The 15476-nt window shown below is 40.5% G+C and overlaps 2 protein-coding genes across 7 annotated transcripts in view; one reads left to right on the forward strand and one right to left on the reverse strand.

Annotated features, from left to right (window-relative positions):
• Nucleotides 1–10553, reverse strand: part of LOC131218928 (UDP-glycosyltransferase TURAN) — a 37070-nt gene extending 26517 nt beyond the window's left edge. For 3 of the 6 annotated variants that reach the window (XR_009157928.1, XM_058213811.1, XM_058213812.1), the window contains exons 1-2: nt 10245–10553; nt 440–473 (exon numbers count right to left, since the gene is read on the reverse strand). Coding sequence is in view for 5 of the 6 variants with exons in the window: in XM_058213811.1 (XP_058069794.1) it covers nt 440–473; nt 10245–10499 (289 nt within the window). In the remaining variant the exon portion in view is untranslated. The remainder of the gene's footprint in view (nt 1–439; nt 474–10244) is intronic. The other 3 variants (XM_058213809.1, XM_058213808.1, XM_058213810.1) reach the window with 2 other exon arrangements.
• On the forward strand, nt 6198–7023 carry LOC131218930 (uncharacterized). The gene is made up of 2 exons (XM_058213814.1): nt 6198–6334; nt 6457–7023. The coding sequence occupies exons 1-2, from the start codon at nt 6269–6271 to the stop codon at nt 7006–7008; spliced, it is 618 nt and encodes a 205-aa protein (XP_058069797.1). The 5' UTR covers nt 6198–6268; the 3' UTR covers nt 7009–7023.
• Nucleotides 10554–15476: the final 4923 nt, after the last annotated feature.

Genomic DNA, 15476 nt, shown 5'->3' on the forward strand with positions numbered 1-15476 from the left:
AAAAAAAAAAAGTATGCTATCATAAGGAAATAATAAAAGGATAAACCATGGAGCTTGTCGAGATAAAAGTGGATGCAGAGATGGTACAAATATAAAAATTTTGCGTCAGCTCTAAGGAGTCCATTAACCACCAACTAAATGAAGGTGACTGCAAAATATGTGTGCTCCCCATGCATTGCCTTCATAAAGCCAAAACTAAAGGAAATCCACAAAGACTACCAAAGGGATCTTAAAACCAAAATTAAAGGAGATCTCTATGGTCACTCCACGGGCCTTCCTATACACAAAACTAAATGAAAACCCAAAACAACATAGCATGACAAATAGCATGAAGCAATAGATGGCAGCAACTCCCACTAAGTCGAGCAAAAGATAAACTCTTCAAAAGAGAGAACTATGTTTACTGTTAATCTACTCTTGCATTAGGCATAGAGCATACCTCCATACGCAACAACATCCACCTCTAAAAGTGCCTGCAAGACCAATAGACTCGGAATCACAATAGCTTCAATGAAATAGCTGAAATAAAATCTGACATGTGATAACAATTAAAAGAAATACAAATACACTAACAGCATACAAACCCAACAAGCAGCAACAATACATGTGTCTCCAAACAATTTGTGTGCTGGTTTCCCTTCTTTCTGCTCGTCACATTTTCCCTTTTCTTTATCCAAAGAGTAAAGTAGGGTAACATTATAGCATACCGCTAGACAAACAACCTAGATCCACCACCCCACCTGCCATGTTTTCAATATTGGACAATTAATGCACAAGGAGAACTAAGACAATTTGGAGCAACAAAGTGGTCGACTAATCCCTCCAAAAAGGGTCAAGTACTCATTCAAAATTGCTGCATCCTTTGTCTGATTGATACTGAATATGTAAATTATTTGTTCGCACATCGACCCATCACATGCCTAATGCATATCTACTCAAGTAGTTTGGAGCAGCTTGGTCAATGCTGGAACCCCCTGCTAAGCTGATGCAAGTATGCAATTTTGACTTCCAATTCCCCCAAGAGCATTCGTTGGATCCTAGATCTTCTTGCTATGATGTGGTCCATTTAGAAATAAATAAATAAAATAAAATGTCTCATGACAAGATGGAGAATTTCGATGTGGTTTTTTAAAGAGCCTGTGGGAGAATTATTGTGGAGGGGAACCGAAGAAAATCACAAGTTCCATTTACTCAAGTGGGAAGACCTTGCAAGCCTATCAATGAAGGAGGCATCGGTTTGTGGGCCTTGGAAACTATGAACAAGGTCATCTTAGGAAAATGGGCGTGGCAATTCAGAACAAAAGAGGGTAAACCTTTAGAAGGAGGCCATGTAATGCAGGGGCATTTTCACATTGGGCTCAAGTGGGATGGCCTGTGTGAAGTGGGGGCACACTTAAGGTGGGTGGCCCGTCGTGTGAGGCAGTGTGGGACTTGGAAACTATGAACAAGGCCCTCTTAGGAAAATGGGTGTAGCAGTTCAGAATGGAAGGGGGTAACCTTTGGAGAGAGGCCATTGCGTTCAAGTATGGGGTCCATAAAGGATGATGGTGGGTGAACCATTCCTCTCTTTATAGGGCTTCTCATGTTCGGAACTGGATGTCAAGGGCGGCATCCCTGGTTGAAAAGCGGGTATTCTTTTCCCTTACTGACGGCCGATAGATCTGGTCTTGGGAAGACAGGTGGGTGGGAAAGAGACTCTTAGGGTTTTCGTTGCTAGCTCGGCTTTCTACGGTTAAGGGCATTGAGGTTGCTTGATGTTTCTTAGTGATTGGAAATAGCATGGTTTAGTCTGCCCCTTGGCAAAGACATTTTTCGAATGAGGAAGCGGTTGATTTTGTTAAGCTCCTGGATTTCCTTCATGGGTGGTTACCTTCTTTGGGGGCAAAAGGATGCAATGGTGTGGAGTAGAGAAAAAAAAGGAAAGGTTAGATCTTGCATACGTTGTGAAGTCTCATCCATACTGATTTACCCTCTCATCCGCTTCATCACTGGTTTTATGGCACCCTCCCCGAGTTGCATTTTTGTGTGGTTGGTTGCTAGGAAGAGAGTGTTGACTATTGATAATGCCTATCAGTATCACCAATGTTTGTCTTCTATGTCTTCAAGGAGTGAAATTGGTGGATCATCTCTTCATCTATTGTTCACTTGCAAGAAAAGAGTAGGACTTCTTTATCTTGTTTGGTATTGAATGGGTTTTGCTGGGGTGTTGTGAAGGACACTTGAGGGACTTTAGGAACTAGGTAATGATGAGAAGGGTTAGAGGAGTGTGGAGGATGGCATTATTATGGGCAATTTCTAGAAAGCCTTTTTTGTGGGGGTACATCTGGAAAGCTGGATGTTATTAGAAGGGATGTTAGGGATTGGGCATCTGTGGCCAAGCTTGAGGATGTTTGTAATCTTTTTTCCTTTGTTTAATTTGTAGTTGGGCTAGAGTGCGTAGCCTGCGATTTTTAATAAAAGTTGTGTTACCTATCAAAAAGAAAGAATTATTGCTTCAGTGGCTCATAAAAGGCTATTGAGGACAAAAGTAGCATGGAAAGTCACTTGGTTTGGAAGACTACTCTAGTTGGGATGCTAAAGACAGTTTGCATTGAAATTTAGTCCAGTGGGATTGGAGGCATAATTCACCAAGCTGGGATCAAAGAGGTTGCCCAGACATCCCTTTATCTGATAATCATCAAAGGATACTACAAAATACTAATGCAATAAAAAAGGATCTTCCAAATTGTAGGTTTCTTTGGAGGATGGGTAATTGAGTAGATGAGATTATGGCAGTTTGCATGGACATTTCTAAATCTTTTTCTCATGTTCCTGGGGAAGGAAATTTCCAATAGCTAGGAATGGACCCAAGAGTCCTTCCCCTTTGTTTATAAATATGGTCTCTCTTTAATGCAACTACCTTGCTTTTTCATTTTAATAAGACATCATTACGGATAAAGAAAAGGGGGTCCACTGATCCCCAAACAATGTGCCAGCATATGCGATGTATGCGATCGCATATTGGCCAACGGTCAGATTTCTGACCGTTTTTTGACCTTTTTTTTTAAAAAAATAAAATAAAATCCGGATTTTTACTCTATATATATATGCATTCTAAGCATTCCTACTTACAAAAAAAGCTCAAACTCTCTCTCTCTATTCTCTATTTCTCTTACTACATCCTCTCTTACTAAGCACTTTACATTTTACAATCTACATTCTACATTCCATCCACTCCTCTCCATCCATATTCCATTTCCATATTTCTTTTCTTTTCTTTCAACTTTCAAGAATCAAGAGGGTACAATAAGAATCAAGATTCAAGATTCAAGAATCCAAGATACATGATACATGATACATCATACATCATTCATACCATCCATATTCAAGATTCAAGATCAAGAGTTAAGACAAGAGTCAAGAGACTCCTCACTCCTCTAGTCCTCTCCAATCTATATCCACTAAGTTTTCTAAGTTCTAACTTCTAAGTTTCTAATTCTAAGTTTCTAACAACTTCTTTCTATCATTTTGTTTTTTTAAAAAATATTTTGTTTGTTAATTGATTTGTTAGTTGTTACTTACTTACTTTGTTAATTGTTAGTTGTTACAACTTATAAGTTTGAAGTTACAATTTACAACTTACAAGTGACAAGTTACAACTTACATTACAAGACTACAAGTTACATCTTACAACTTACAAGTGACAAGTGACAAGTTACAACTTACAAGTACAACTTACAACTTACAACAAGTTGCAACAAGATTTCAAGATTACAAGTACAAGACTACAAGTTACAACAAGATTTGAAGTTGGGAACCTCTTTTAGATTTGTTAGTTGTTAAATTTGTAATTTTACTTTTATTTGTGTGTAAATTGCTCTCTCTCTCTCTCTCTATCTCTCTAACTCAACTCTCTCTCTTTTTCTCATTTTCTTTTCCCTCTTATTCTCCCTTTCTACAAGTGTAGGTGTGTAAGTGTAACTCAACTCTCTCTCTCCCTCTTCTTCTCCCTTTCTAGTTTCTACAAGTGTAAGTGTGTAAGTGTAAGTGTGTAACTCTCTCTCTCTCTCTCTCTCTCTCTCTCTCCCAAGTCCCATCTCTTTAGGCTCTTTAGTCTTTACTCTTACTTACTCTCTTAGTCTCTTAGATCTACTTCTTTCTTACTTCTTAGTTCTTCTTCTTATACTTCTTAGTCTCTTACTTTACTATTCTTTTTATTTGTAGTTTACTTTCTAGTTTCTAGTTAGTAGCTAGCTAGTTACTTTTTAGTGCTAATAATATACACACACTACCATTATCCACCATCATAATGTCTTCTTCCCAATCTTCCTCTTTGAAGCCCAAGTCGAATGACCCGGGTTGGAAGTATGGGCACTACCGTAGCGCTATCGAAAAGAATCATATAGTATGTGAGTTATATGGGTTTGTGAGTTCCAGTGGCATTGCAAGGCACAAGCAACACCTTGCACATTTACCAGGGTCAAATGCAAAAGCATGCGACAAAATTACTCCAGAAACCCAAAGGGAGATCGTGGAGTATATGGAAAAACAATCAAGAAAGAAATGCGATAGTGCCCTACGTCAGGAGGAATATATGGAACAAGATGCATATGAAGATATAAATGTAGTTAATGTAGATGAAGCTAGTCCCACTCCCTCTACTTCAACAGGCCGGTCTAGACCACAAGTACAACCATCGAAAAGAGTCTGAGGGCATGAGCCCATAGATAGATGGTGTAGACCACACCCCGAGGATGTGGTCGACCAAAGGGGTAGAGGGAAAGGGCCGGCTCAAACAACTTTAGAGAACCGGTATAAACAAAAAGATAGGAAAACCACAATTCAATATATTGCTAAGTGGTTTTACCAAACCGGCGTTGCTTTCAACGCCGTTAAATCGAAAAGCTTCAAGGTGATGATTGAGGCTATAGGTCAATTTAGACCTGGGCTTAAACCTCCTTCATATCATTAAATGATGGAGACATGCCTAAAAACTAAAGTTAAATATACACAATCCTTCATAGCTGAATATAGGAAATCATGGAAAATATATGGTTGTTCACTAATGGCCGATGGATGGACCGATAGATCCGGTCGGTCTCTCATTAACTTTTTGGTAAATTGTCCAGCTGGGACAATGTTCTTGAAGTCAGTGGATGCGTCGGGCCATTCACACACAGGAGAATATTTGTTTAACTTACTAGATAGTGTAGTTGAAGAAATAGGTGAGGACTACGTTGTACAAGTAATTACAGATAACGCAGCCTCGTATGTAATGGTCGGTCGTCTTCTTATGGAGAAGAGGCGACGTTTATTTTGGACCCCCTGTGCGGCCCATTGTATTGATCTTATGTTAGAAGATATAGGTAGATTATTTATAAACGTGATTGCAAGGGCTAGAAGAATCACGGTCTTTATGTACAAACACGCCCTTCTTCTCAGTCGAATGAGAAAACACATTGGGGGTAACTTGCTACGTCCAGCAGTCACCCGTTTCGCTACAGCCTTTTTAACACTACAAAGGCTACATGCAAAGAAATCAGAACTTAGAAGCTTTGTAGTGTCGGCCGATTTTACAAGTGGGCCTTGGTCAAAGAAGGCTGAAGGGAAACGGGTTCAACAAACAATTCTTTCTCAAAGTTTTTGGACTCAAGTGGTAAAGGCGCTAAAATCATCCGAGCCCTTAGTCACTGTGTTGCGATTGGTGGACGGGGATGAGAAGCCCGCAATGGGCTACATATATGATGCGATGGAGAGGGCGAAAAATAAGATCATGGACCATTTTAACTATAGAGACCGTGATTACAGGCCAATTTTAGATATTATAGATAGAAGATGGGGCAGCCAAATGTCATCCCCATTGTATTCGGCTACTTATATCCTTAACCCAGCCTGTTTATTCGCTTCTGCTAATTTAGCAGAAGTACTAACTATGCATATGGTTGGATTTATTGATGTCTTAGAAAGAATGATTCCAGATAAAGGAGAACAGGAAAGATTTCAACTTTGCTAGACTTCTACACAAAAAGTGAAGAGATATTCTCAAGGTATATCGTAATAAGACATCGGACAATGAAATTACCAAGTAAGTACCTCTATGAATGAATGTTACTATGTTAGTGTAGGCATGTCAACTGTGTATTGAACTCTTACAAAAAGTTTTTCTACAAAGTGTCTCTAAAAGATCTAACGATTCTAACCTATACTTAAACTGTTTTTCTCAGCTGACTGATGGGCTACCTATGGAGTGGACTCGAACAGGAAGGATCCAGCTCTAAAAAAGTTGGCTATGAAGATTCTCGGACTCACGTGTTCTGCCAGTGGTTGCAAGCGCAATTGGAGCACGTTCGAGTCGGTAAGTAAAAGTTTAGACTGTTTAGTAATTGTTTTGTTTTTTTGTAAACTTTAATTTTTTAGTGGCCTAAGCTAAATTAATTACCTAAATAGCTAATGCCAAATGCGCTTTCTTTCTTGCAGATTCATACCAAGAAAAGGAATCGCCTTGAGCAAAAAAAGCTCAACGACTTGGTTTTCGTTCAATACAATCAAAAATTGCGAGAACGATTCCAAAGTAGGAAAGAAAAGCCCGGCTTCTTTGACCCTATCTGCTTAGATGAGTTGGATGCAGATAACGAGTGGCTCGTAGAGACGGAGGACCCGGTATTTGCTGGAGAGGATCTGACATGGGCACAAGTTGAAGATGTCGCATATGGATCGACACCTGGTGAAGGTAGTAGTACCACTCGAAGGCGAAGGACGGGGGGAAGCCGGGGGGCGAGTAGTAGCCGTCAACCCGTTGATGAGATTGAGGAGATTGAAGAAGGAGAAGGTGATAATGATGATCAAATTGAAGATCATCCACCATTGGATGTTGATGAAGTATTAGTACGTACAGATGACGAAGAAACGGAAGAAGAAGAAGTGTATATGGAAGAAGGAGATGACTCGAATGATGATGATGGTGGTGGTGGTGGTGGTGGACTTGGTGGTGATGTGCCACAATGGATGCTAGATCAATGTATATCATGATTATTGATTAATGATTAGATAAATAATAAATACATAACTTCTTAATTTTGTTTAATGGTTGTCTTGTCTCATAAGTCTAAGTGTGTTGATGTTGTCGATTGTTTGTTGATAACTTGATATTGAATCATTGATAACTTGATATATTATGTATTGTATTTGTATCACTATCATGTACATGTAGTGTTGAATGTTGAATATGGATATTTGATATTTCATATTTCATATTTGTTATTGTTATTTGTTAAATGTAAGTATGTAACTACTAGTACTAACTAAAATGTTAATTGTTAATGTTAAGATCATTTAAGAAGTTAACTATATTGTAATTTGTAAATTACTAAATTGTAAATGTATGATGCATGTATCATGTATGGAGTATGGTTTTTTTTTTTACTTAAATTAAATGTATTTCATGTCCCAATGACATATAATAATTTATTTTATTTTTCTGATTTTTTTTGAATTTTTTCTGATTTTTCTGATTTTTTTTTTTTTCCAATAGCTAGGAATGGACCCAAGAGTCCTTCCCTTTGTTTATAAATATGGTCTCTCTTTAATGCAACTACCTTGTTTTTTCATTTTAATAAGACATCATTACGGATAAAGAAAAGGGGGTCCACTGATCCCCAAACAAAAGAGTGAACTAATCTCGCCAGCATAAAGGTCAACTAATCACTTTTCTTACTGACTCCTTAAAACAAGTAACTATAATAAACCACCCTCAAAACTAGTCAACTGCCCTGGTTATTTGAGGCTATAAAAAGGAGAGGTTGAGGCTTGTCTAAGGCTGGCCCGTAAGCTAACTACCCAGCCCCAGGCTGACCCAGCCAGCTAATAAAGCTTGGCCCCCTAGCCAAGAACCCTATCCAATAGTGTTGAATAAGTTGGATTAAACCAGGCTATACTATTGAGCCTGTTTTATCTAAGTTCCTGCAGTTGAACATTTTTAAGAAGTGACTCTTCTAAAGATCCTCAGTTGTGACTCCTCTAGTTTGCTTCCTTGTGGGCAGACTCTTTTATCTCTTCATCCTTTGTTTTTTCTACATTCTTTCTTCCTATACCATACAATACCCAGTGTATGAATTTATTGGAGAGATTGAGGTGACTAAAGCATTCTACAACTGATCTACTTTTGGAAGCCTAGATTTGTGGAATAAGGTACATCAATGAACTGTTTTAAGATCGAAATCATCGAAGCTATAAATTTCTGATTGCTCTCCATCAGGAAGGATGAATAATTGTCACACTTTCAAAAGGGCTAATAAGTATTGGAGCTTCCCGCTGTATTAGAACTTTTGCTAATTGCCTTTCTTGTTACTATTCTTACTTCTTCTTCTTTTTTGAATGATTTCTTACATTGCATTTTCTTCTTCTTTCTTTTTTTTCTTTTCTTTGCATTCTCAAAATAGATCTTTCTAGCATCTATCAAAGTAAAGAAGAATACTAAAACCTACATAGTGAGGAATTAACAGGGCACCTTTGGATGAACTCTTTCTAGCATCTATCAAAGTAAAGAAGAATACTAAAACCTACATAGTGAGGAATTAACAGGGCACCTTTGGATGAACAGCTAACCAGTTTTCGTTTGCCTTCTTTAGTTGAACCATTCTTTTGAGCTTTTGTTGCAGTAAAAGAAAAGGATAGACGTGGATCCACAACAAAGCTTTGTAGGATAAGATAATGCTACAAAACATTTTGTGGAGCCCACACTATGATGTTTTAATGACATCTAATGTACATCATGTGCACCCCATTATCTTCTCCTTGGAGCCCAAAAATCAGGTGGGCTTGTTTGACAGGCTACGCCATGTAAAATCATGCCAAAAAAATAAAAATCCAAAACCATATTTTTCTCACCCTAACATAAGTTTTTGAATGGCCTGATTTTTGGGGTGTCCATTCATCCTGGTCAAATGCATCTTTGAATGGATTGGACAGCGTACACAAGACAAGGTGAGCCCCACACATAACCCAGAAGCTCCCCTGTGGGCCCCAAATCACATGTGTCACCCACCCCGAGTATGTCCTCGCATCCCACGGGCTACCCCACTCGAGCCCGGTGTGAAATGCCCCTGCATTAATCACCCCCAGTGAGGAGTCTCGAACACGAGACCTCCCGCTTTGATACCAATTTGATGTAGGACAATTAATCACTTGCTCTAAAAGCTCGAATTGTTAGAGTATGGTGAATTAATCCCTTTATCTCATAGCCTAGGCCCTACATCTCATGGGTTAGGACCTCGGCCGAACCCCCCTCATGGGCCTCAAATCACATGGGCCGCCCACCCCGAGTGTGTCCCCGCATCCCACGGGCTACCCCACTCGAGCCCGGTGTGAAATGCCCCGGTGAGGAGTCTTGAACACGAGACCTCCCCATGGGCCCCAAATCGATGGGTCACCCAAGACAAGGTGAGCCCCACACATAACCCAGAAGGTTTTAATGGTGGGTGTTCCCATCCCAACTTTTCACCCTGGTGTGGTCCACCTGAGTCTCGGATCAGCCCAATTTTTGGCAGCCAAGGAGAACATGAGGAGACGCACGTGATAGATGGATTGGATGCTTACAAATCACGATGGTTCCCATGAAGAGTTTTGTATGATTAGCTTATCCCACGAAGCTTTGTAGTGGATCTGGCCTCAGAACGGAAACCACATCAAACAAGATTTTATTTTCCGTTCTCTTGCTAAAAATATAGGTTAATCTGCGCAAATGCAATAGGGCATCCATCTGCTGCCGCAAGACAGTTGCCAAATGGGCCCTAAGCAAAGGTACTTGAATTCATAGTTCTTGATTTCAATTCCCAACTCTTTTTCCCAAAAAAAAAAAAAAAAACCTTCAGTTTTCTTCCCTTCTTTCATTGTCAGGTTGTGCAGACGTCCTGGCAGCGTGTAACAGATTTGGTTGATCCAGACCATTGATATGAAGGGGGGGGCCACCCAAAAACCTCCTGCATTGGCAGGTCCCAGAAACCCAATCTTCTGCCTTTTCCAATTGAATGTGAGCCGTTGACCCATTCATTCCTCTACTGTTTATGCGAAGGCCACCGGGACGGTTAGGGGTTTGGCATCGCAAAGATAACCGTAGCACAATCCATCAACGTGGGGCCCACCAGATCAACGGTCTAGATCACCGGGCAGTCGATACCACTTGTGTGTAAACTACAAACTCAGGGACCGAGTGATGTCATATCATCAATCCAGAAAAAGAAAACAAAAAATTCAACGGTAGAGATTACCTGGCGGGAGAGGGAAAGAGCGTGGTATTGCATCCGAGGGCTGCGGCCGAGATCGCCGAGGACCACCACAGCTGCCCTACCTCTCCTTCCCATTCTCTCTCTAACCTTCTCTCTCTTTCTTCCGGAGGTATACTGGGAGCCTGACTTTCTTCCTCCAAGCTCCACGCGGTAGGAAGAATTCATGGAGGGAGATGAATTTATGGCTGCCAATGGCCCGGGTTGGCCCGTCATGCTCGTGCTTGCCATTGTTCTCATCCAGCTTGGGCTGAAATGCTGGGCAGGGGAGACGGACCAAGGCCGAAAATTTAAGCCCGTTTGTTAAACCCGGTGGGGCTCGGGTTACAGCAAACAGCCCAATATAGGTTGAAGGGAGCCCATCAAGCGTAAGCTTTGTGGCACCCACCCAGTCTCATTAGTTTCATCGGCCCATGCGAGAACATCAGCCCATAAATAAAGAAAATTTTATTTATAAGTAACTTACAAGCAAATTTTTTCCCTAACTGTTAAGGATCGAGGGTGAAAAATCACTTCCTTATAAGTAGGGGTGTACATCGAGTTGACCTCAGCTCGAACTCGGCTCGGTTCGGTCCTCGAGCCTGACTGGCCAGGTCGGCAGCTCGGGCCAATTCAAGCCGAGTTCGGCATTGTAGCATTTTCTTAAACACCTGGACTGCACCTTCAAAACCCCACTGTATTTGAGACAACAGTAATGATTTTACAGGTATTTTATCAAACACCTTCTAAGAAACATAAAAATCAAGAAAAAAAGGGTGTTGGTTTCATATACATACCTTCCTTGCCACTAGCCACACTTCTTTGAGTCATTTCATCAAACACTTGGTGAGCAACGTCAATATCAAAGTAACTGAGTCACCGAACTATTTCGATCTGAGTTCAATTTGAGTTGGGTTCGATCCGAGTCGAATCTAGCTGGGGCCAGCTCGAACTCATTTTCAAGCTTAAAAAATCAGCTCAATTTGGCTCGAACTCAGCTTCAAACCAAGTCGAGTCGAGCGAGCTAACTGAGCTAGCTCGACTCGTGTACAACTCTACTTATAAGTACAGTCGTATACAAACTAAGTTAGCTCAATTAACTCGCTCGAATTGACTTGGATAAGCTCGACTCGACTCGAAATTGTGTTTGGGCTAAATCGAGTTGAATTTTTTAGCTTGAAAAAAAAATTGAACTGAGTCCAAGTTGGCCTAAGCTTGACTTGAATCAATCCATGACTCAAACTTGGCTCAGCTCGAATCGGTCTAACTTAGCCCAGTTAGTTGATATAAATATCAACTTTTAAAAAATAATAATAATAACTACCCCCCAAACCCTTTTTCCTCTCTCTTTACCCAAGACACTTGTCCATCCGTCCTCTTAACCTCTGGTTTGACCTCCAAGCCCATCCCTCACTGTCATGTTCGTCCTCGTCCGACTGTCCTAGTCTCTAGTCCGAGCTCAGCTCGTCACTGCCTTGTTTGTTCGTCGGCTAAACAATCTAACCCTCTCACATTTTTCATTGTATTTGGGCGACCATGGCACCCTAGCCAAACATTGTTCATAGCTGCCTAGGATTAACACTATTGAGTATATTATATTATATTATGTGTGTATATACATATTACAATTTAAAAAATATATATTAATTATTAATTATTAAAGCAAAACCCTAAATCCTAAAACCTATATTATATATATAAACCTTGTATGTGTGTATTGTTGATGTTGTTTTTTGGTCGTCCCTTCCAGACCGTCGCATACCTGTAAAAACCAAATGACAATGGGGACCCTGGGCTACGACAGGGGACCCTTTGAAGCCAAAGTTAGATTGGGCACTCTGGGTATAGGAGGGTTGGGGTCTTTTTTCATACCTTTCCCTATAGGTGGGTGTTTTATTTATAATTACATGGTGCCAGTTACATAAATGGTATCTTCCCTACTTGGCAGGCATGTATCTTGGAAGGGATCTCCTTATGGGCATGTCACCCTTATCTTTCTGAGATATCTAACGAGGATCCAGGGGGGACCTGATCTTAGTAACAACATCTCCAAGTGGTCGGCCCCCGAGGGGCACGTGGTTGATGACCAAGTCCGACCTCATAAGCGAGGTGGCCGAGGTTTGTGGTCAGTCTTGAATGACCAAGGCTGACCTCAAGGTCGAGCTGGTTGAGGTCCTACGGACCAAGTAGAATCATTAATTGTGGTCAGCATCCACCTTGAGGCTGAGTTAGTACTCAACCATTCGTTGGTCATGATAGTGGGGTGTTAGCTAGAGTCAAGGTCACACCTTGTGGTCGGCCCTCGGGCTGGTCGCAGGAGTAGTGCTCAACAGCAACGGCTGAGCTGATCTCCTCTTTCTTGCTTTTGTGTTCTCTCTCATGTTGGTTAACTTGGTTAGCTCATTTTTTTCCATAACAATAGCTGTAACGCCCCAAAAATCGAGGGTCGAGCAGATGCTCAACTCCTGAGTTCTAACGTATCACTTATGCAATATAGATAATGATGATTAAATGTTGTTCATATTTGTGCATTAAACATAAGTGGGGTTATAATAAATCAACATATCATACTCCAGAGGCGATTAAATTAAGCAAGCGGAAGACTGTGGTAAATATATAAAGCATATAAGTGAATATAAACCTCATAGTATGATCATGTCATCAGGCTGAATAATTACATGAATAGTTTCAAAATATACAAAATGATAAAGTGTAATGTCATCTAATCCATATCCCTATAGCCCCGGTGACGCAACTCCAGGTCTACATAGACCCTCCAGAGAGTTGCAGGTAGGAGAACTCCTCCTCCTCGTCATAGAAGGTAGGTTCCGTCTCGTAAGCCTCGACGTCATCTGAAACTACAACAGAGCCTGGTTGGTGTTTTAAAATACCGTAACAGAGTGGGAGTCAGTGATTAACTCAGTGGAGCTATAAGGTAAAGGTTAACATGTTATCAATTCAATCAAGCAGTATGATAAAGCAGTACAAGAAGCATTCCTAAGTACTCTGGTTAATGCAAGGATGATATGTATTAATGATGCATGCCCTCACCTGCACTCCCTCTGCGACATCATCTCACAATCACGTATGCAACACTCCCGCTGTGCTTAACTCCAACGCCAAAGGCACATGCAATGCTGTGCATGTGCGTGATTAGTCAAGTTCTTAATTAGACTTATTCATACAGCAGGTTCGGGAAGCTAAAGTATCTCATTTTATATCATTGACCCAAACAATGATCCATCTAGGGTCGTCAATCCTAGTTAATCACATACGATAGCAAATTTACGAGTTCACATTGTAGGTTGCTACAGGAGGCTCGCCACCTCAGCGTAGGCTTAATTCATACTCGAGGTCACTATAAGAGGCTCGTCACCTGATCGTAGGCCTATTTTATACTTGAAGTCACTATGAGAAAGGCTCATCACCTTAGCGTAGGCTGACAACTCAAATACAGTGTCTCATACTACCGTATTCGGCTCACAAGTTTGGTTTGCTCACTGGTCACTATGGGGAGGCTCATCACCCCAGCGTAGGCCGACAGCTCAACCACAGTGTCTCATACCACCATGCCTGGCTCATGAGTCTTAGCGGATCATGGTACCAAGGTTAAACGGGCTTTTCACTAGTAAGTTGGTACCTTAGATTCAAACAATAGCGTTCATACATGGTTAACATACATTAAGTCAATCAGGTTACTAGACAAGCTCGACTGGTACGAGTGCACGTTGAATTAATCGATATAGAGTATGTAAGCACTCTGCATATCCTAACCACTATCGACAAACAGCGTACGACTCGGATTCATCGAACATGTCTTGTATGGCGAAACGACCTCGACCACTAATTCGGGAATTATTACCGATTACCTGGACTACGCAATAGTCCCAATCACATTCAAACACAATAGCCATTCATGTGTGATAGTCAAAATAACATGTGATAATCAATTCAAATATAAATCTCATTTGAGCATTTTAACAAACACATAGTACACATGTTATTATACATAAGCATTTCATTCATAAAGCACATAATAGTAAGATAGGTTACATGAAGGAAACTGTAGCTATAGATAAGGTGGTTGAGAATCCTATCTCAACACCCTCATTAAATACATTTCAACAAGCAATTTCTCATTTAGGCATTTTAACAAACACCTAGACTACACATATCAACATACATGTAATAAATTAGTTATAACGTATATTATAGCAAATCCTTTCGCAAGGGAGTTGCCACACATACAACAATCATGTATTCTTAAACAACAATCATGGCAAGCATAAATCATAATTCCATATTCATACAAACATTTCAACAAACACATGGAATGCATTAATTTCAACATGGTTCATATATATATGTGTGTGTGTGTGTGTGTGTGTGTGTGTGTAATACGCAGAAAACATCGCATCTAAGCATATGTGATAGCAATCAAGTCAGTCATAAATCATTAACTGATATTGAAAGCCTTGAAAACCATAACCTAAATATTTATAGTCCACACCTTCCATCGGTAAACTCGTATTGAACTCAGTTCTTTCTCTAATTTGTCGTCTACGACACAACGACAACCTAAAGTTGAAATAGGTTAGCTATTTCATCGATTCTTCTACTTGGATACCTAAAACATTTTAGGGTTAGGGTTCCTTACCAAAAAATGGAATTGAAATTGCCGGTATAGCAATGCAGGCAGGATGATTTGGCATGTGGAGCGGCGGGAACGAATCCCAGCATCTATCTCCCACTCTCTCTCTTTTCTCCTCACTTTTTCCTTCTCTTTTTCTCTTTTCTCTCTTTTAGGGTTTGAAAATTCGTATGGAATGAGAGAGGGGTGGGTTAAGGCCCTTATATAAGCCCAAAACTGGTGTCAATGACCCTAGGGCCATGGTATACTTAGGTTATATCCAAAGGGTGGCTGTTTCGGTCCAACGGATCCCATCTAGAGGCCCGTTTTCTACATACGATCCAAAGAAAGTTCCCTGGCAATGGATCTATGTCAGTTTAAAGTTTCAGTTCAATCAGATTTTTAGATCGACCGTGGAGGACCAGTTTCAGTTTAACGGTCATCGTCTCTCGATCAGGGCCACAAGTGCACTGACATGTGTAGGAAAATTTTCCTGATCCAAGGGTGTAGTTGGGTCAGAATCTGATGGTCTGAAACCTTAAATTTGGCCTGCAAGTGAACGGCCCAAATCACTTAAGTTTGAGTTCATTTTCTAAAGATATTCGCGT

The sequence above is a fragment of the Magnolia sinica genome, chromosome 11, assembly GCF_029962835.1.
Source record: "Magnolia sinica isolate HGM2019 chromosome 11, MsV1, whole genome shotgun sequence".
NCBI lineage: Eukaryota > Viridiplantae > Streptophyta > Magnoliopsida > Magnoliales > Magnoliaceae > Magnolia > Magnolia sinica.

What these genes read in the sequence shown, in the direction of transcription:
- LOC131218930 (XM_058213814.1), top strand. Translation starts at nt 6,269, where the DNA reads ATGAAGATTCTCGGACTCACGTGTTCTGCCAGTGGTTGCAAGCGCAAT. An exon ending in ATTGGAGCACGTTCGAGTCG is followed by an intron (nt 6,335 to 6,456) that starts GTAAGTAAAAGT and finishes TCTTTCTTGCAG; the next exon opens with ATTCATACCAAGAAAAGGAA.